Source organism: Molossus molossus, unplaced genomic scaffold (assembly GCF_014108415.1).
Source record: "Molossus molossus isolate mMolMol1 unplaced genomic scaffold, mMolMol1.p scaffold_m16_p_20, whole genome shotgun sequence".
NCBI classification, from domain to species: domain Eukaryota; kingdom Metazoa; phylum Chordata; class Mammalia; order Chiroptera; family Molossidae; genus Molossus; species Molossus molossus.
In genome coordinates this window covers 50973804-50993613 of record NW_023425356.1, presented here as the reverse complement: position 1 = coordinate 50993613, position 19810 = coordinate 50973804, and the positions used below count along the sequence as shown (strand labels likewise).

The following is a 19810-nucleotide window of genomic DNA, read 5'->3' as shown; positions in this document are numbered from 1 at the left end:
TTACTTTTTCCTTCTGTCTTTCCTTCTTTTCTTCCTTTCCTCCTTTTCCTCCTCCTCCTGCTCCTTCTCCCCCTGCCCTCCCTCCCTCCCTCCCTCTTTCCCAATCCCCCTCTCTCCATCTCTCTGTCTTTCTCTCCTTTCTTTTTCTGTAAACACTGGGCTAACTCTTGGCTATCCATGGTAGAGGGCACCTGCTAACTGCAAACACCACACAATCGAAAAGCACCTGGGACAAATGTATGATGTCTGCTCAACTTCAGTGGAGCTAACCTGCAACAGACGTCATTGATTTTGGTCCCTGCCTCTTGCTCACCCCCTAGTGGAGAACCTGTTAAGAGCACCCCCTCAAGCCATGGTTCTCAACCTCCCTAACCCCGCCACCCTTTAGTACAGGTCCTCATGTTGTGGTGACCCCCAACCATAAAATTATTTTCGTTCCTACTTCATAACTGTAATTTTGCTACTGTTATGACTCGTAATGTAAATGATATGCAGGATGTATTTTCATTGTTACAAATTGAACAGAATGGAAGCACAGTGATTAATCACAAAAACAATATCTAATTGTATATTGTGAAATATTTATTTGTAATTACAAGTAAATGAAATTTTGTCTTGAAGCATAGTATAGCATGGGTAACAGTCTTAATATAACAACAGTAAACTACATTGCTACATTTTGCAACAGTATGCGTAAAAAGCCAACGTCAGTGTGAAGGTTGAGATTGCTTCTTTCTCCCCAGATCAGAAATGCTCGGGGCAGTCTTTGCAAGAGCACAACGAAGATCATCTTCCACAACAAGTCTACTTCTGTATTTAGACTTGATAACCAACAAGCTGGAAAACCCTGTTTCACAAAGACATGTTGTTGGAAATGGAAGAAGAAGGCGCAACACAGTCTCAGACAGAACAGGATAACACTGCAAACACTTGATCCAGAATTTTGTAACTGGCATTGTAGAGAAATCAGTTCTCGCTGCATCACTGTTAATAAGTTCAATGAACTCCTCTTGTGCTGTCTCAGGAACATCTTCAACTTTGACTGTGAATGGGCTTCTGGCAAGTGCCGATGGGGTGTCAGGTCGATTTGGAAAGTATGATAAAATTTTGTCTGCAAGTGTGTGCAAGTGTTCTTTCACAGAAATTATCATCGTAATCCTTTTGTCTGGTTCAATGTCACATTCCTCAAAGAAAGCAGATAAGGTAGGCACCATGTGAATTTTATTTTCATCCAATTTTTTCTGTCCCCCGAAGCTGAAGTTTCATTTGGAATGATCAACTTTTTTCAGACAAATCAAGGCATGTTGCATTTGGTCCTTGCAGTGATAAATTTGACTCATTCAAGATGGCAAAGATGGCAACCAAGTAGCTATTTTCTGCAATTTTACTTTTATCGCTGAAAAGTGCTTCGAACTGCGGTCTTGCTTTTTGATTAAAAAACGTTTTGACTTCATCGGGAAGCTCAAAAACACATTTTATTTTTTTAATTTTTTTATCCTCACCCGAGGACATTTTTCCATTTTTTGTTCAGGTAGAGTGGGAGGGAGAGAGAGGAACAGAGAGAGAGAGAAACATCGATGTGAAAGGGACACATCGAGTGGCTGCCACCCGCACAACCGACCAGGGCCGGGGACAAACTGCAACCGAGGTACATGCCCTTAGCGGGAACCGAACCCGGGTCTCTCAGGACCGCAGGCCGACGCTCCAACCTCTGAACCAAACTGGCCAGGGCTCAAAAACACATTTTAAAACTTTTCCTGTCGACAAGCATCTCACTTCAGTGTGAAATAGCAGAACATTGTTCAGTGCATCCAACTCGTTGCGCAGTTGCGAAAACAGTCGACTGTTTAAACTGCTCACCTTTACAAAGTTGACAGAACTTATGATGCTTTTCATTACTTCTTGTAATTCTTGGGGCAGCATCTTCATTGCTAATATTTGCCGATGAATCATACAGAGTTCCAACAACTGTCGGTGATTCATTCAGTACCAAACGTTGAAATCCACATCGACATCCTAGCATAGCTGGAGCACCATCTGTGCAAACACCACAAGCCTTTTCCCAAGAGATCTTATGCTCTTTCAGAAATGAACCAACTGTGTCAAATATGTCACATGCAGTAGTTGTCGTTTCAAGAGGCTTGCAAAAAACAAACACATCTTTATTTATTTTTAAAAATTTATTTATTTATTTTTTTGTTACAGATGTTTCTCCTTTTTTACCCCATTGACACCCCCTCCCCACCCCACCCCCGCCCCGTCCCCGGCTTTGTCCATGTCCATTGGTCATGCATACATGCATTTAAGTTCAGTGGTTTATCTCTTCCCACCTCCCCACCCCCTCTTCTGAGGGATGTCAGTCTGTGCCCTACTTCCATGGAGAAACACATCTTTAAAGTCGCCATCATTAATATACCTCATGTAAACCAGTAACTGTGAACAGTTTGCAACGTCTGTAGATTCTTCAAGCTGGATGCTAAATATTGGAAGTGGAGCAGATTTAATTTCTTGGATTACCTGATCAAGAATATCAGCAGACATGTCATTTATTCTTCTGCAGACAGTGTCGTTAGATAAGGAAATTGCACTCAATTTTGTAACAAACTTGTCTCTCATTGTAACTCGAACAATGTCTTTGGCCACTGGCAACAGTAAATCCTCAGCAATGGTGTAAAGTTTCATAGCTCTGGTGATTCAGAGTGCCACCAAATGTGAAGCTTCAACGGCTGCTACATTTTGTTTGTGTCAAGTCTGGCTTTCTTGAGTCCATCTGCTTTGCTTGTGAAATGGTTGGTATCCTTGTTGGCAAAGCTCAGATGCTTGCTATCAAAATGGCGTTTTAGTTTGTTTGGCTTCATAGATTTGGCTGATAGAACTTCACAACAAATAACACATTGCGGTTTCTCAATTCCTGCTGTAATTATTGAGGTAAAACCATACTGTAAAAAACCTCACTCTATTTTCTTTTCTTAATGTTCTTCTCTACATGATACATTGTCATGGGATGGTTTGCTAATAAAAATAATATATAACAATAGCTTCAATAATACAAAAGATGATACCTGGCATAGTTTAGTCAATGCAGTTCATTAAAGTTTCCTATGATTTACCATTCTCTGTGTTGTTGTTGTTGTTTTTTACATACGTGTTACTATCACAAGGGGGCCGTATTCACATTAACCACAGCTGAATATAAAAAGACGGATCAGCATCCAGATTAAATTCCCATGGTACAGATATTATTTTTCTGCAGTAGTTGATGATTTTACAGTACATGATTTTACATTTCCCAGTAATTATAATTCACAAAGTGTCATTTTACCTCCAATACTGCTGCTTTCAACACAGTAGCTGCTTTTAACAGAGTAGCTGCTTTCTGCACAGTAGCTGCTCTCTACACATGTGTGACTGGTCCACGTAAGTAAATTGTGCCAACCCTGTCACTTACACCTGTATTTGTACGGGGTGTATGTGTTGGGGTTGGCGCAATGATGTCATCACACCGGGTACTTGTATGTGGGCGTATCTGCATGTGGGCGGAGCCGTGTCTGATGGTCTTAGGCGACCCCTGTGGAAGGGTCGTTTGATCCCCAAAGGGGTCGCGACCCACAGGTTGAGAACCACTGCCCTAAAGTAAAGCCCTGAACAGCAAAGCCACCCTAGTTTCTGCCCTGGGGTTTGGGGGCATTTCCCGAGTGTATACTGGGAAGGAGATGGACTGCCTATGAAGCTAGGTCCCAAGCGATGGAGGGCAGCGGAAAGGGAGAGTCACTAACGTAATCCGTTTGGGAGAGGAGCTGGGGTGTTGCTGATTGTGGAGCAGGAATTCCAGAGGATGAAGGAAAAGCTTGGAAGGGAAAGTAAGGTTGGGTCAGGGGACAGCCACCTGGGTGAACTGGCTCGGAGGTGACAGGTGATCAGAGGAGCTTACACTCCAGGAATAAGCAAAGACGTGGCTGTGGTGGGTGTGTCCTGCTCGGGTCACGGAGGTGCGTGGACATTCAGGGCTAACTCTGGTGCAAATAGGTTTTCGTTGTTTTCCATAAAAGCTACTCAGCTAACCCCAAGAACGGTCCCACTTCTCACATCCATGCTCACCACCCACCATCTTCATTTGACTTGGGCCCCTGTATTCCTCCTGAATACACTTAATTAGTCCAGTCCATCATTTCATACCTGGGAAGGCCAACAGCCACACTCTGTCTCTGCACGTTGAGCTGCTCTCTGAAGGGCATTGCCTTTCCGTTTACGTGAAAACAGACCTAACTTGCAGAATCTCGCTTTGTTTTTCATTGTTTCTTTAATCTTTCTCCTAAGGAAAACGTTTGAGCTCAGACGAAGCATTAAATCAAAGTGAAACCAACTGTAGTCGATGACAGTGTAGAACCACAATTTTTATAGTCTGCACAATCAAGCCCAAAGTCACACCATGTTTTCTTAGAAGTGTCAGGCATTTTGATTCTTTGATACCAAGGAGATTCTTGAGGCGGTTTTTGGCTTGGCACACAGCAGGCCTTGTGGATCGACTCATTTCAGAAGAGAAAAACACCTTTCGAGGTGGCAAGAAAACAAAACCATAAACTGCTCGGGCTCACCCCGGAGGAAACAGTGTGAGAGTCAGTGAAGGTGGTTGTTGAACGTGAGCAAGCTGAGGATTGAGACAGGCACGAGGCAGACTCCAGGGTAAAGACTTTATTTCACTGATCTTCACGATTTTTTTAGATTCTTAATATTTTTTCAGACAACTGTGCAGTGTCGATGCCAGGGCCTCTGTATATCCCACTCACACCCATCGTGTGGTGACCATCAGAGGGACCGACAGTAACAGGTGCTGGACAGACTGGGGAGACTGGAACTCCGTGCATCGCGGCGGGCTGCAAAATGTGCCCTCCTTTTGGAAAACAGTCTGGTTGTTCCTCAGAAAACAGAACCAGAGTTTCCACGTGACCCAGCTATCACACTTCTACCTACATGCCCTGTCTTCCGAGAGGGCTGGCAGCCTAAGGCTACGCAGAAATGTGCCCAGGAGCCCCCAGCTCGTCATTCACAGGAGCCCAAAGGCCCAGAGACCCGGATGCCCACCCCTGGGGGATGGGAGGGGAGGCCGGCACACCCCCACAGCAGGGTGTGGTTCAGCCACGAAAAGGAGCGAAGTGCCGATACACGCTACGAGGTGGACTAGCCTTGAGCACGGGACCCTAAGTCAGCGCTTCTCAACCTGTGGGTCACGACCCCTTTGGGGGTCGCCTATGACATAACAGTAGCCAAATTACAGTTATGAAGTAGCAACAAAAGTAACTTTATGGTTGGGGGTCACCACCACATGAGGACCTGTATTAAAGGGCCGTGGCATTAGGAAGGTTGAGACCACTGTTGGGAGCCACACACAGGAGGCCACGCGCCGTGTGATTCTGCTCAGTGAGGTGTGCAGCACGGGCAGATCCCCGGGCAAATAGTAGATTCCGGATGCCCAGGGCTGGGGAGGGAAGATGGACAGTGCCCACTGACGGGGTTCTTTTGGGGTGATAGACATGCTCTGGGATTCCATAGTGGTGCTGGTTGCAGGATCTTGTGAATATACCAAAAACTATTGGCTTGTACACTTAGGGCGAATTTTATGGTATGTGAGTTTTATCTAAATAAAATAGGATTTTTTTTCTTTTTTTTTTTTTTTTTGGTACGTGCCCTTTGCTGGGGCTGAACCCAGAACTCTCTGGTTCGCAGGCCAATGCTCCAACCACTCAGCCAAACCAGCCAGGGCTAAAAAAGGATTTTTAAGAAAGAGGCCATACACAGAGATAAATAGAAACATGTTTATTATCAAACTTCATAATGTCACATCAAATACAAGTATGACATCAGTTTAAATAAATACACACTTAAAAAATTGTAAAATATAAAATCATAATTTCAAATACTTTATAAAACCCAGACACAGACACACATATCTTACAGTTATTTCCAAGTCGTTAATATACATATTTACACTTGAACAGTTTCAGATAAAAGGATAATTCATTTCATAGGCAGCATGATCACAAGAGCTGTTTTTTGCCCTCTCCCTTATTTCCCAGAGTCCTTTGCCCTTAGAAACCCCCACCATCCTGGTTCTTATCATCTCCCCATGTTTGCTTTCGGCCTTGTCTTTGCCAATATGCAGCCAGAGGCCCCCCAGAAGTTGACGGCAATGTGGGAGACTTTTGAATCTCACACCCTGTGAGGTTGGAGCAGCCTTGGTAGTTACCGACTAGACATTTCTCATTGCCAGTGATCAACATCTGGATTCCTTAGGAATTTTAAGCTCCTTTATAAATAAATATAAATACTTGCTCACACAGGTTTTCCTCTCTCCAAGTCAGTAATATACATATACATCGTGAGCCTAAAAGATCACAGTGTTACACGGTTACCATTGTACACTGTCAAAGGATCGTATTTGCTCTTCTTTGAAATATATACACTGCCAATGTAACATTAGAATTTGTTAATAAATAAAGAGATGGCGATCTAGGAAAATATTACCTAGTCATAGTCCTAACATTTACGTATGTTAAAGTCCCTACAACACGTGTACTGAATTAAGAATTATGGAATGCATACCCCATGCAAGCCAGAAGAATGAGATCTCTAAGAATACTTTGAAAGGCACTAAATCCCATGGGGATAAAAGTGATTCAGGTTTTAATCATCCTCACACAGGAGTACTCAGTAGGATTTGCACCATTAACAACAAAAATGTGTCACTTTTTTTCAAGTCAGTAACAGAGTATCTTTGGCCAATTTGTTTCCTCTAAGCCTTTAACAATGATCAGTCAGCCCATGACAGCAACTTTGTAATCAGCAGTTGAAACACTGTGAGGGACAAGAGAAAAAAACAATGTCACGAAATACTGGGCTTCTCCGCCAGGATTTCACTTTGAGCCAGGGAGAGTCAGAAAAGACCTTCTGAGAGCCCAGAGCCTTGGGTTCTTCACTTTTGCCTGGAAGAGACTATCCTTTCCCTCTGGTCACCAGAATTTCCCAGATCCTGAGAACAGGAAAAAGAGGACTGAGTCTTTTTGGTGGCAGGTTGGCCATGCCCGCTGGAGCATTTTGGTCCTTTGGAGTTCTCGTGGGTGCTGCAGTCCAGCCGCAGCAGGTGCCAAGGGCCTGAGATGCCAGGGGACTCTGTCTCTGCTGTCTTCAGAGCGTCGCTCTCACGCCCTAGTTTCCCCGTGTTTCTGCAAGTGAAAGAGTGAATGCCATCAGGACACTTACTCTTCTGCACGAGAGCAGTGACAGCAAAATCCATCTCTGCCCACCATGCACACTCTCCCTGGGGTAGTCCCAATATGAACATCAAAATCCTATTCACTTAGGGCATTGGAACTATTCTGTATGAGACTGAAATGGGGGCTTGTGTCATTATACACTTGTCAAAACCCATGGAATATACAAAACCAAGAGTGAGCCCTGATGTAGACCGCGGACTTGAGTTCATGATGCGGCAGTGTTGGCCTGCCAATTGTAACAAAATGCCACACCAATGCAAGAGGTTAATAGCAGAGGCAATGGGGGGGAGTCAGGGGATGCTGGAAGTCTGTACTTTCTGCTCACTTTTTCTATGACCTAACAATGCACACAAAAAGGTATTAATTTTTTTTAAAGCTCTTTGCAGGAGACTTGACTCTCCCAAATTCTCAGAAAGCGGAGCAGAGTGTTCGTTAAGATCACAGACTCTGGGACCAGCCCGCCGAGGTTTGAATCCCGGGCCCCCCACTGACTAGCTTTGAGATTTTACGCAAGTTACTCAGCTTCTCTGTGCCTCATTTGCTTCATCTATATAATTAAAAATAGAGTAATAGCCCCATCTCGTAGAATCCCTAGCTCCGAACAGTTCTTAGAATATAGTAAGTGCCGTGAAAAGGTTAGCTGTTATCATCGTTAGTATGACCTTAAATAAGTGAATGGACTCCATAAAGGCTAGATCCTTCTGCAGACACGTGAGACCACAGTTCCTACGTGACATCTGTGAAGGTGGAGGTCTCCCCACCCCCACTCCAGAAGCTGGCGGGCTCGGACAGCTCAAGGAGCAAGAGCACGTGTAAAGAAGTATCTTCTCTCAAAACGGAATGTGATGCCAAGCCTTACCTGCTCCCTTTTGGACTCAAACGGGCGCAGAAGGCGTTTTGTAGGACCCGTTTGATCCAAGGCTCTGGTAGCTGCTGTGGAACACACGAGAACACCAAGTAAAGCACGGTTTGCCAACACGACGCGAGGACGCTTGTAGGGTGTGCTGTGCAGGGCGGGGTGCGGAGGGCGACTTACCTGGAGGGGACAAATTTCTTTGCTGCAAGAAAAAGGACCACCGTTAATTTGGACTCCGACTTTTAAGGACACATCAGCTCCAGAAACAGCCTGACCGCATGCATCAGCAGGGGCCGTAAACTCCGTGCCCCCGGGGCCCTGCGTGATCGGAGCCGGCGGGCCCAGCTGCTTCTCACACAGACCCGCAGGTGGCTTCCGGTTTCTCACGACAAGTCCCCGATCCGGATTTTATGTGAAATTTCTTATTTTGTAAGCATCAGAACTTAATTCAAAAAATTTTAACTACTCTGCAGGCCAAACAGACCGCGAAGGGTGGCTACATGTGCTAGCGCTTGGCCTATGAGAGAGTCCTCTACTTAAGCCTGCTGTTCCCGATACAGTGTTTTGAAACATTGTATCCATTTCCCGGGAGCACTAACCCTGGCCTCAGGGCGCCTTTGAGGGCCCACAGAAGTCAGCGAGCGGCACTGCCTGGGCCAAGCAGGGTTGGCACAGCTGACATGTACGTCTCCTAAACCCTCCCCGCTGAGTTTGCTGTAGGCCCTTCCCTAAGGCTTCTGCTCCGTTTTATGCGGTTTATTGTTTATCTAGAACCTAGAGAGCACGGTCCTCAGTGAGAGAAGCAATCACCCTCCCAAACATTTCTGCAGCACATTCACAAACCGCTCACCTTTCTTCCGGAGACGTTTCAGCAGCCAGAGGAGAAAGGATGCCAAGGACAGGAGGGAGGTTCCGGCCACGGACAGGCCAACCGCCAGGGGCACGCTGGACCTGGTGGGGGCTAAGGAGACAGGGAAGAACTGTCACCAGAAGGAACTGACCTGAGAGTCCTTCTGTTGTGTGGATCCGCCCTTGTCCTTGTACACTGCTTACAATACCCAAAGCAGAGGAGCCTGCAGTCCAGTGTGTGAGGAGGGGGCATTGTATTAAAGACTTCGAGGTCTGCCCCAACCACCGCCAGGCGGAACTCTACCACCAAGCTCTCCCCTGGCACCACACTGCACCTGGGTCTGCCTGTCTGTCTCTCTCTCCCTCTCCCGCTCCCTTCCTCCCTCCCTCCCTCCCCATCCCTATTCCTACCTCCATCTCTATCTCTCATTTTCCTTTCCCCCAGCTGCCCTTTTTCTGATTGTCAGGATTCTGCTCATTCTATCATGTCACCTCTTCTGCTCTCTCTATATCCCCATAAAACTGAATATTCACCAGCTCATTAACCCGGCCAGCCCTTCTGGCCTTTCCCGTTTGGACATAATGGATCGTTCATTATCTTTGCCAGATAACTCCCCTCCTTCTCCCTGGCCCCCCAGACGACCACCACCAAGGAGCGCCTCACCTTCGCAGGTAGGCAGCACCCCAGACCAGTGTCCCGTGGCCCCACACGTCAGAGCTGCCGAGCCGTTGAGCGTCCATCCCTCGAGACACGCGAAGGTGCACACGGCGCCGAACACGGGCTCCCCGCTGCAGTTCATGTCCACCTTGCCGGGAGCCGCCAGCCTGGAGCAGCGCACCGCTGCGAGGGACAGGGACCGGGCTGAGGTCAACCCTCTGGAAGCGTCTACACTAGCTGGGAAGTCGGCACGCAAGCTGCCTCAGAGCACTGTGTTCCCAGGGGGAGGAGATGAGGCCCAGCCCCTAGGCGACCTAGGCTCAGTGACGGATGAGGACTTGACCTAGATCTGCTCTATGACGTCTGGCTTCGCCTTACCTTGGCAGGAGGGGACCTCCTGTGTCCACCGTCCCTGAGAGGTGCACTCGAGGTGGGCTGCTCCACGCAGCTCAAAGCCTTTCTCACAGGCGAAGCTGCAGGAGGACTGGACGGTGAACTGTCCGGCAGGGGCATGGCTACAGCTCACGGAGCCCTTCTGGGGGCGGCTCAGGGTGGCACACCTCACAGCTGCAAGGCGAGCAAGGACATTAGAAGAGCAAGGACATTAGCAACAGCGTCCTCCCGGTCACCAAGTCCCCAGCTCTTCAGTAGTGTGTGTGTGTTTTTTTTTTTTTTTTTTTTTTATCCTCACCCGAGGATATATATATTTTTTCCCATTTTTTGTTCAGGTAGAGTGGGAGGGAGAGAGAGGAAGGGAGAGAGAGTGAGAAACATCGACGTGAAGGGACACATCGAGTGGCCGCCACCCACACGACCAACCAGGGCCGGGGACAAACTGCAACCGAAGTACGTGCCCTTAGCGGGAACCGAACCCGGGTCTCTCCGGACCGCAGGCCGACGCTCTAACCGCTGAGCCAAACCGGCCAGGGCAGTGTGTGTGTGTTTTATCTTGAAAAGAAGATGTAAACAAAACTCTACCTTCACACGTGGGCTCCTCGCTGCCCCACTGCCCGGTGGGGCCACACTGGAGCCTCGTGGGCCCTTTCAGCACAAAGCCCTGCTCGCAGGAGAACTCGCAGCTGGACCCCGCTGGGAGGCGTCCGGAGGCGCTGGGAGGACAGTCCACGCGGCCCCTGTCAGGCCGGCGCACGGCCTCGCACTGGATCGCTGCAACCAAAGCGGCGTCAGGAGCTGCCGGGTCGGGAGAGGGCCTGGCGCTGCGGCGAGCGAACCGTCGGCTGCGGGCGGAGCCGCGCTCAGCGGACTCAGGACCCGCCACCCCGGACAGCTGGGCGCAGGGCTCAGTGGACTCAGGACCCGCCACCCCAACAGCTGGGCTCAGGGCTCAGCGGACTCAGGACCCGCCACCCCGGACAGCTGGGCGCAGGGCTCAGTGGACTCAGGACCCGCCACCCCAGACAGCTGGGCGCAGGGCTCAGTGGACTCAGGACCCGCCACCCCAGACAGCTGGGCGCAGGGCTCAGTGGACTCAGGACCCGCCACCCCAACAGCTGGGCTCAGGGCTCAGCGGACTCAGGACCCGCCACCCCAGACAGCTGGGCGCAGGGCTCAGTGGACTCAGGACCCGCCACCCCAACAGCTGGGCGCAGGGCTCAGCGGACTCAGGACCCGCCACCCCGGACAGCTGGGCGCAGGGCTGTGCTTCCTTCGGATCCCAGCCCCCGGACTGGCAGTGGCGCCGGTAACAGGCCGGCCTCTAACAGGACCAGAGTTCCCGAGGGCTCTTCTGACTCGGGAGAGGAGGGAGGGTCAGGAGAGGGATTTTATGTAGTCAGAGGGCGACCCCTGGATGGCGGATGCCTGGGGCTGATGCCAGACGCAGCGAATGAGAAGGCGACCGGGGGTCGTTTGTCTGCCTTGCAGTTTGGCTTTGGTCTTGTGGCTTTTTGTCGTGGGAGCTCACCCTGTGCTATGTTTGTCTACAAGAATACCAGTCCTGCCCCGGCTGGTTCGGCTCAGCGGTTAGAGCGTCGGCCCGCGGACCAATGAGTCACAGGTTCCATTCGGCCAAGGGCACCTATCTCGGTTGCGGTTCATCCCTGGCCCTGGTTGGGGTCGTGCAGAAGACAACCTGTCGATGTGTCCCTCTCAAGTCAATGTTTCTCTCTCTCCTCCCCTCCCTCCCACTCTATCTGAAGATAAATAAAAAAATATCCTCCGATGAGTATTTAAAAAAAAAAGAGTATCGGTCCTTGATGGTAGCCTGCCTGTTTGCAGTACTGTTGCTCTCGATTCAGGCGGATGCCATTTTGGTGCTGCTGTATGTGGTGAGAGAGCCTCTGTAGCCAACAGCAGCCTCCACACCCTCACCCCGCTGGCCCCGGGCCATTTCAGAAGAAGGTGCCACACGGGTCTTAGCACTGGGGCCTGTCCTCATGCTCCCCCCTTTTAAACTTGCTAATCGATTTCCCCCGAGCAAGCTGTCCGCCCATTCCACGCCCATGTCCGTGAAGTTGCATCAGCAGAGTCAGGGAGCCAGCCAAGCACCTGCTCTCGTGACACACGGCCCTTCCCCTGGAGGAGCACTGGCCCTTCTGCACGCATGTCCGAGGCCTGAGCTGAGCGCCGCCCATCAGCTCCGGTACCCACAGCTACCGCGGGCAGCTGGGCCCGTTGTAAACACCCGCGCGTGGGGACCCCTGCTGTCTCGTCCAGGGCCCTTGTGCGGTGCCTTCGACCTGGGCGGGCCTGCTTGGCCATTGCAAGTAGAGGTCAAGCAAAAGAATATTGACAGCGAATCTCGACTTGGAGCCACCCTACCTGTGCACCTCGGCCTCTCGCTGTCCCAGTTCCCAGATGGGGTACACTGCAGGCGCTGGGGTCCCACGAGTTCAAATCCCTCCTCACAGTCAAAGTCACAGCTTGTGTTCCACGGGAGGCCTCCCAGGCTTTGGGAACACTTCACGGATCCGTTGGCAGGCTTTGTCAGAGTGTCACACTTCACCGCTGCGGGTTTGAAAGAGGACCATGACGTTCACAGACTGAAACCCCTCACACCCGGCGGGCACTATCTTGGCCGTACGCATTGGCTCGAGAGCAGAACTTTTATTAAAAACGGAGACCTAAAGAACTTTCCTTAGAGCTTGGAAAATGTGCCCAGTTGGAGGAAAAGCCAAGGCGAGGAGGGGTGAATGGGAGAGGTTTACCTCTGCAGCCTGGGAGGGGCGCGCTCCACTCCCCGGAGGAGGTGCACCGCGTGGCCTCGGGGCCGCTGGGCAGGTAGCCCTCGTCACAGGTCGCGGTGCAGGAGGAATTGTAGCTGAAGCCTCCGAAGGGATGGGTGCACGCCAGGCTTCCGTGCTCAGGGTCTCCCTGGGCCTGGCAGGTCACAGCTGAAACGGGAAACCAAGTCAGTTCTGCTCCTCGCTCGGCTCCTATGAGGGGGAAGGACTCTGGGGACGCTAACCACTGTGCACTGGCCATTTCCTGGGCACGTCCTGTCTGCGCCGGTTCACTGACCCGAACCACAAGCCTGTGGTCAGTCTGTCCCCGTCCTCCTTTCCCGGTGAGAACGCTGGGACTCAGAGCATAACTACCGGCCACTGGGCCATGGTGAGTGGCAAATCTGGGACTGGAACCCGGAGGGCCTGACTTCACAGCTCGGCCCTTAAGCACCAACCCCGGGCCGCCTGCAGACCTGACTCCAAAGCCAGCCAGCCCGCGGGGGGACGCTGCCGTCACACGTGAAGGAGGAGGTGGCAGCAGACGTACCTCGCTCGCAGTGGAGTCCGCGGAAGCCGGGGTGGCACCGGCAAGTGTAGTTGTTGATGGTCTCCACGCACTCGCCGTGGCCGCTGCAGGACGTGCGGTTACAGGCAGCTGCGGACACACAGGCCGTGACAAGGAGGGTGAGCCCCTCCGCCCTTAGCATCAGCAGGGTGCAACGCAGATGTCGCCCACGACATGGAGAGCCAGGGGTCGTAAGTGCAGTGCTTTGCCGAGGGCCAGAGCTGAGTTACAGGCTCGCGTGTTTCAAGCCTTGACGTTCATGTACGGATGTCAGGCGAGCAGCCGTCACCGTCTCACAAACTCTAAAGATGGATCCGCTACCCCAAGTAGACAAGTAACTGAAATACGCGCTGTGTGTGTGCATATGCATCTATCTATGTACAGACCCGAGAGCTGCATGTATGCACGTGCGCACACACACACACACGCGCGCACACACTTGCCTCCGTTCGCACCCAGAAGCAGAGAGATGCTTGATCAAACAGAACGCTGTAAAGCCAGGTCTTTCCCAGCATCAAGTCACAATAGAGACTGACTTATGTCAACAATGAATGTATCAAGCTGCCTCCCTCCCGCGGCCCCTTCAAAGCGCCAACCTGTGTAGCAAAGGGCGAGCTTCTTCTTGCTGCACCTCTCGTCATTCCACTTGCCGCTGTCCTTCGCCCTCTTGATGTAGATCTCCACACAGTCCTCGTTGGTGTCCTTGTTGTTCGGTTCCCCCGGGGCCCAGTTCATGGCTTCCTCCGTCAGGGGCTTCTGGGTCCCGATCCAGACCCACTGATTGTTGACCTTTCTGATCCCAATCCAGTAGTAATTTGATGAGTAGCTGAACGTGGAGTTCAGGTAGGTAATCTCCTCCTGGTTTTGAATCGCCACCAGGTGGGTGTACTTCTGCTGACAGTAGGCGCTGGCCTGGTCAAAAGTCATGGGTTCGACGGAGGCGTGGTACGACCAGGCTGCACCTTCTCTCAGCAGGAGAAGCACTGAGCAGGCAAAGGTGGGAGGGAAGAGAAAGTTTAGTCCTGTCAAAGTTTGACTCTGTTAACTGGGCTCCCCCACACACACCCACACACACTATTCTTTTTCTATTTTTTTACTGTGGTAAAATGCAATTTGCCATCTTCCTCGTTTCAAGTGTACAGTTCAATGGTATTAAATATTCATAATGTTGTGGGGTCTTCTCCATCTTGTAACACTGAAACTTTGTATCTATTGAACTATAGCTCTCTCCCCCTCCCCCAGCCCCAGGCGACCACCATCTACCTTCTATCACTACAATGTTCACTGCTCTGCCTCAACAGGGAACCGCATGGTTGTTAGCGGGACCTTTCTCGTCTTATTGTGGCCGACAGTGGGCCTCTGGATGACTCGACTCTGTTCGCCGCTTCCAAAGTGAGAAGGGGTTTGGGTGGAGAAACCTCCGTGTCCTGTGCGTCTCTTTTGTGACGGACCCTGCGCCTGCCTTGCCTGCTCCCGCCAGAACCTATGAGCACGCCCGCTTCACAGGGGGACCATCGTCAGGGTGACCAGGCTCGCTGAGCGCCACCAGCACCGCTGAGGCACTGCATACGGCGTGACATTGAGCCCTCACGGGGCCTCTGGGACAGGTGTGTTATGATCAACACCTTGCACGTAAGGAAACTGAGACACGAGCAGGTAAAGTGAACTGCCCCTGGTCCACATGGGGGGAGGATGAGAACCCCCCACCCCGCTCTGACTACATGACACTGACTTACCAAAGGGCACAGCAGAGAGAAACCCTGACGCAGGCATGGCGCTAACAGCTCCTTTCTCCGAAGGATTATACTTGAAGTGCTTTTCTGGGAAGAAAAAGGACAAAACGAATGGCAGAAGGAAACCCCAGTTACTCGTACCATTCTATGTGAGGTTTTTGGTAAAGGGCTCCCGCACCCCACTCTCCATGAAAGAGAAGTTGACCTGCATGAACAGATAGAAATGTTTAAGACCGTCATTACCGAAGTCAAAGGGAAAAGCCCATCTCTAACTGGTCCGAACAGTAAGGGCTGGCTCAGACGCTTCAGGAGGCTCTCCGCATATCTGTTCCTACTGATCATCTAAGTCGCATGGCCCAAGGCTGCTCTTTGAAGACTTACAGGTTTGTGAAGAGGTCGTTTCCCTGTCCAGATTCCAGGTGCGTCCCCTCCGGGTCCCCACTGTGTCCCCTCGGCGTCCCTCCTGTGTCCCCGCTGCTCTCTCGAAGTCAGCCGATGCCAAGTCCGCCGAGAACCGCAGAGCCCTGCTCCTGCGGGAGCGCTTTATACAGCTGGTTACACGGCCGGCTTCCTGTGAGTCATAGGAGGACACGTCCAAAGCCGGCGAAGAGGAATTCCCCGGCAGCATCCACAAAGTTTCCCGGGAATATCCACGATGCCACAAACTAGCATGTATCAGGAGCCCTAGTCCTCAAAACAAAGTCTCCTTGGTTTCATGCCTCCCTGGCTTACATGAATTCTATCAATATGACACACGTGCCTGGTTTTTTATTGTAAGAACATACAGTCTCTGCCTTTGGGAGGTTTGAAAGCTCTGCTGAGTGGCAGCCTCTCTTCTGGAACTGTGGCAGTGACCAGACTCTCCTAAACATCAGCCGACTAGGAATGGTTCTACCAGCCTCAGCTCTCCCAGCCGGCCTGTCGGTAATGGGCCAGCAATCACTTTTTCTTTCCTTGTTAATCCTCGCCCAAGGATAACTTGCCACTGATTTTTAGAGGGCATGGAAGTGAGGGGTGGGGGGAGAGCAAGAGAGAGACACACACTGAGTGGTTGCCTCCTGCACAACCCCGACCGGGATCAAACCTGCAACCCAGGTACGTGCCCTTGACCAGGCATCAAACCCACGACGCTTCAGTCCACGGGCCAACGCTCTAACTGCTGAGCCAAACCGGCCAGGGCCCAATCACTTTTTCTCTCTCTCTCTCACCCATTTGAAGGTATATTTGAGTCACAAGCTAAACATGCATCCTCAGATTCTGTACATGGTTATGGCTAAATTACTAGAAATACTATCTCGAACATTAATTTAGAATAACATCTCGAACATTTATTGAGTGCCTACTATGTGCCAGGGCCCATAGCTGAGTATTCTGCACATTCATCTATGACTATTTAATCCTCACAACAGCCTATGAAATAGGTACTCTTATTATTCCCATTATGCAGATGAAGACATTGACACACCAAAGATTTTTCCTTTCTCATTCGAAAGCACAGAGCCAAGGGGTTGAAATGCCGGCAGTCGATCTCCAAAGCGGATCCCTTGACTGCCACCCTACACCACGGGTCCTCTTGTTGTCAGGGCCCCCATGAGCCTCCCCGTCCTGCCCATGTCTCCACCCCTCCCTTGCCCTCTTCTTGCCAGAGCGACAGGACCGTCCCCGCTGTCTGCCGAGGGGACAACACTCATGTCTGGGATCCTGGGACGTGGAGGCAGGAAGGGAACCGGGGACAGGGAACCAGGCCTGCAGTGAGAACAGACCTGGGTGCTCAGCACACGGCAGAAAGTGGACCAGGAAACAAGCCGGGTGGGTGGAGATGTACCCACAAAACGCTGTGAACCCCTTTGCCACACTTCCCAGGAGATCCTGATTCAAGAGCACCTCTCCCTACAGCTAAAGGGCCAAGTGATTATTTGAAATGTAAATGGAGAGAACTTGAGGGGGAGAACCCAGTACCAGAAGGAGGGATAAGAGAAATGAGTGGAAGAGATTCACGAATAAAAGTCATTTATTATTATTATTGTTGTTGTGTTGTTGTTTTAACAGCGGGAAGTATATTCCACGCCATCATTCTTTTGACATCGTTTCTATAAATGTTGACTCGAACTAATATGTGGCTTGTAGGTGGACAGCATGTTTGTGTAAGGATCCTAGGATCTATAGAAGATCTACGTAGACTCTACCCTTCAGCCACCCCAGTTCTGGGAGATTTACTGACTTTCAACCATGGAAGGAGAATGACATAGAGCCAGGATGACAAAGACCAGAATGACACGCCCCAGACCATCACTTGACCAGTTTCGAGGTCCTATTGGAACGGACTGTGCTGGCCTGCTCTCTGCTTGGCTTTGCCTCTCCCTCCTTATAAAAACCTTCGGCTGCACTGAGATGGGGAGATGGGCTTTGGACGAGAGTCCCCCATCTTCTCGAGATGACGGCACTTGAACGAATCCCTTTCCTTTTTCACCAACGTTTGCCTCACAAGTTTGGCTTTTGTGGGTTCCAGTTACATGATTTTTATTGTTATTACCACAGGTGTGATACCCCAAACCCACTCACAGTCCTCCTGCTTTCTCCCAGAGAGAGCCCCTGAGGTGGAGTCTGGGGTGCAGGGGTCTCTCTTCAGGTTCCAGGGTTGCTGACAAGCCATAGAGAGAGCCCAGCGCAGGGCGGGGCAGGGGCGGGTTGATAGCCAGACTGTAGCCGCTTCACCTGCATCTTCCTGTCGGGTCTGATGGGGGCACCCACTTGTTGGCGATCAGCAATGAGTTGCAGAAGAAACTGGGTGAGAGTTGAATCGTTGGGGATGTTAAATCCTGTTTCCCTCCCCACATAGCCCTCATGTCCCCTGTCTAACGTGCTGGTGAGAGGTGTTCCTGCTCGGGTTTCACCCCTGGCTTCACGTGGGCGCCACCACCGTCTCCACCTTGGTGGCGACAAAGAGAAAAGGCAGGAAGGTGGGGTGCACGTGGGCACAGCCCAGCTCCACAGCAGGGCGTTTTCCTCTGAGGCGCCACACTTCCCAGCTGAGCATCCCTTTTCTTGGAAGTGCCCTGCCCTCTCCTCCTCCACAGCCACTGATGGGGCACCAAGGACTCAAACCGCTTCCGCTTCGGTGCCCAGATCACCTCATTCTCCCTGGAGGGCGCGAGCGAGCCGGAGAAAGGATGGTGGGTTCTCCTGAGACCAATGTTACAGTTCTGTCCAAGGCAGCCCCCGCCATCCGTAGCTAGGGACAAGTAAAAGCCACGGCCGGGAGGGCGCCGGGTCGAAGGGACGGCAGCGCGGCCCGTGACCACATGGGGCAAGGCTTTCTGTACAAGGCCCTGATGTTCCTTTGCTTCCTCACTCGGACGGGAACTGCACAGCTTGGGCAGGGGCCTCCTCTCTCCTCCTGAGGCTCCGGGTCCCCCCCACCCCCACCCCGGGCAGTGTTGCTGGGCACTTATTATTGAAAACCTTGGTACCTTCTCCCCAATTCTACTCTGCTAACATCTAAAGTACTTTTACAGAGCCCTGGCCAGTTTGGCTCAGCGGTTAGAGAATCGACCTGCAGACCATAGAACTGAGGGCTTGATTCCTGGTCAAGAGCATGTACCTGGGTTGTGGGTTTGGTCCCCGACCCCAACTGGGGTCATGCGGGAGGCAACCAATCAATGTATCTCTCTCACATCGATGTCTTTTTCTCTCTCTCTCTCTCTCTCTCTCTCTCACTCCTTCCCTCCCTCCCACTCTATCTGAAAGAATCAATGAAAAATATCCTAGGGTGAGGATTAAATAAATAAAATAAAGTATTTCTGTAGAGTCTAAGGTAGGGGGAGGAAATCCCAATAAAGATTCCATCCTATTTGCAGAATATAAATGTGGTATTTCTTGCACACCCGAAATCATGAAATAGAGTTCCTATCAGTGAGCCATAATGGTGTAGAAAGGTGTTCCTCGTTTGATCAATCCACGGGCATATTTGATGAAAAACTGGTCCCGCCCTGGCCAGTTTGGCTCAGCGGTTAGAGCGTCGGCCTGCGGTCCGGAGAGACCCGGGTTCGGTTCCCGCTAAGGGCACGTGCCTCGGTTGCAGTTTGTCCCCGGCCCTGGTTGGTCGTGCGGGTGGCAGCCACTCGATGTGTCCCTTCACATCGATGTTTCTCTCTCTCTCTCCCTTCCTCTCTCTCCCTCCCACTCTATCTGTACAAAAAATGGAAAAATATCCTCGGGTGAGGATAAAAAAAAAAAAACAAAAACTGGTCTGGCTCCTTCTGACTTCATTCCCCAGGAAGGCGTGTGCACTCCTTCGGGTGACATCTGAGTCAGCCGGGGGCCCTGGGGTCTGCGCCCCCAGCCAGGGAAGAGAGGGGCTCTCAGATTCTCCTCATGAGGACTAACTGGGCAGCCCGTTTATATGTTGATTTACACCATTTTTTACTTACTGGTTTTAGAAAGAGGAAGGGAGAGAGAAACATCAATTTGTTGTTCCACTTATTTATGTATTCATTGGTTGATTCTTGTATGTGCCCTGGCTGGGGATTGAACCCACAACCTTGATGTCTCAGGACGATGCGCTAACCAACTGAGTCACCCAGCCAGGGTCATGACAGCTCCTTTAAAATGCATATCTCCAGGTCAACACTGAGAGAGTCTGACTAAATAGGTCTGGGGTGGGGCCCAGGGATCTGCCCTTTTAAATGCATAT

General features: G+C 51.0%; 1 protein-coding gene across 1 annotated transcript; it reads right to left on the bottom strand.

The window, feature by feature from the left end:
* Positions 1–8146: 8146 nt before the first annotated feature.
* On the bottom strand, positions 8147–15163 carry LOC118637866 (E-selectin-like). Its single transcript, XM_036273491.1, has 11 exons — positions 15121–15163; positions 13981–14367; positions 13367–13474; positions 12802–12987; positions 12416–12601; positions 10613–10801; positions 10013–10201; positions 9641–9817; positions 8978–9088; positions 8308–8329; positions 8147–8204 (listed from the first exon to the last, which is right to left on the bottom strand). The coding sequence occupies exons 1-11, from the start codon at positions 15155–15157 to the stop codon at positions 8147–8149; spliced, it is 1650 nt and encodes a 549-aa protein (XP_036129384.1). The 5' UTR covers positions 15158–15163.
* Between the last annotated feature and the right edge of the window lie 4647 nt (positions 15164–19810).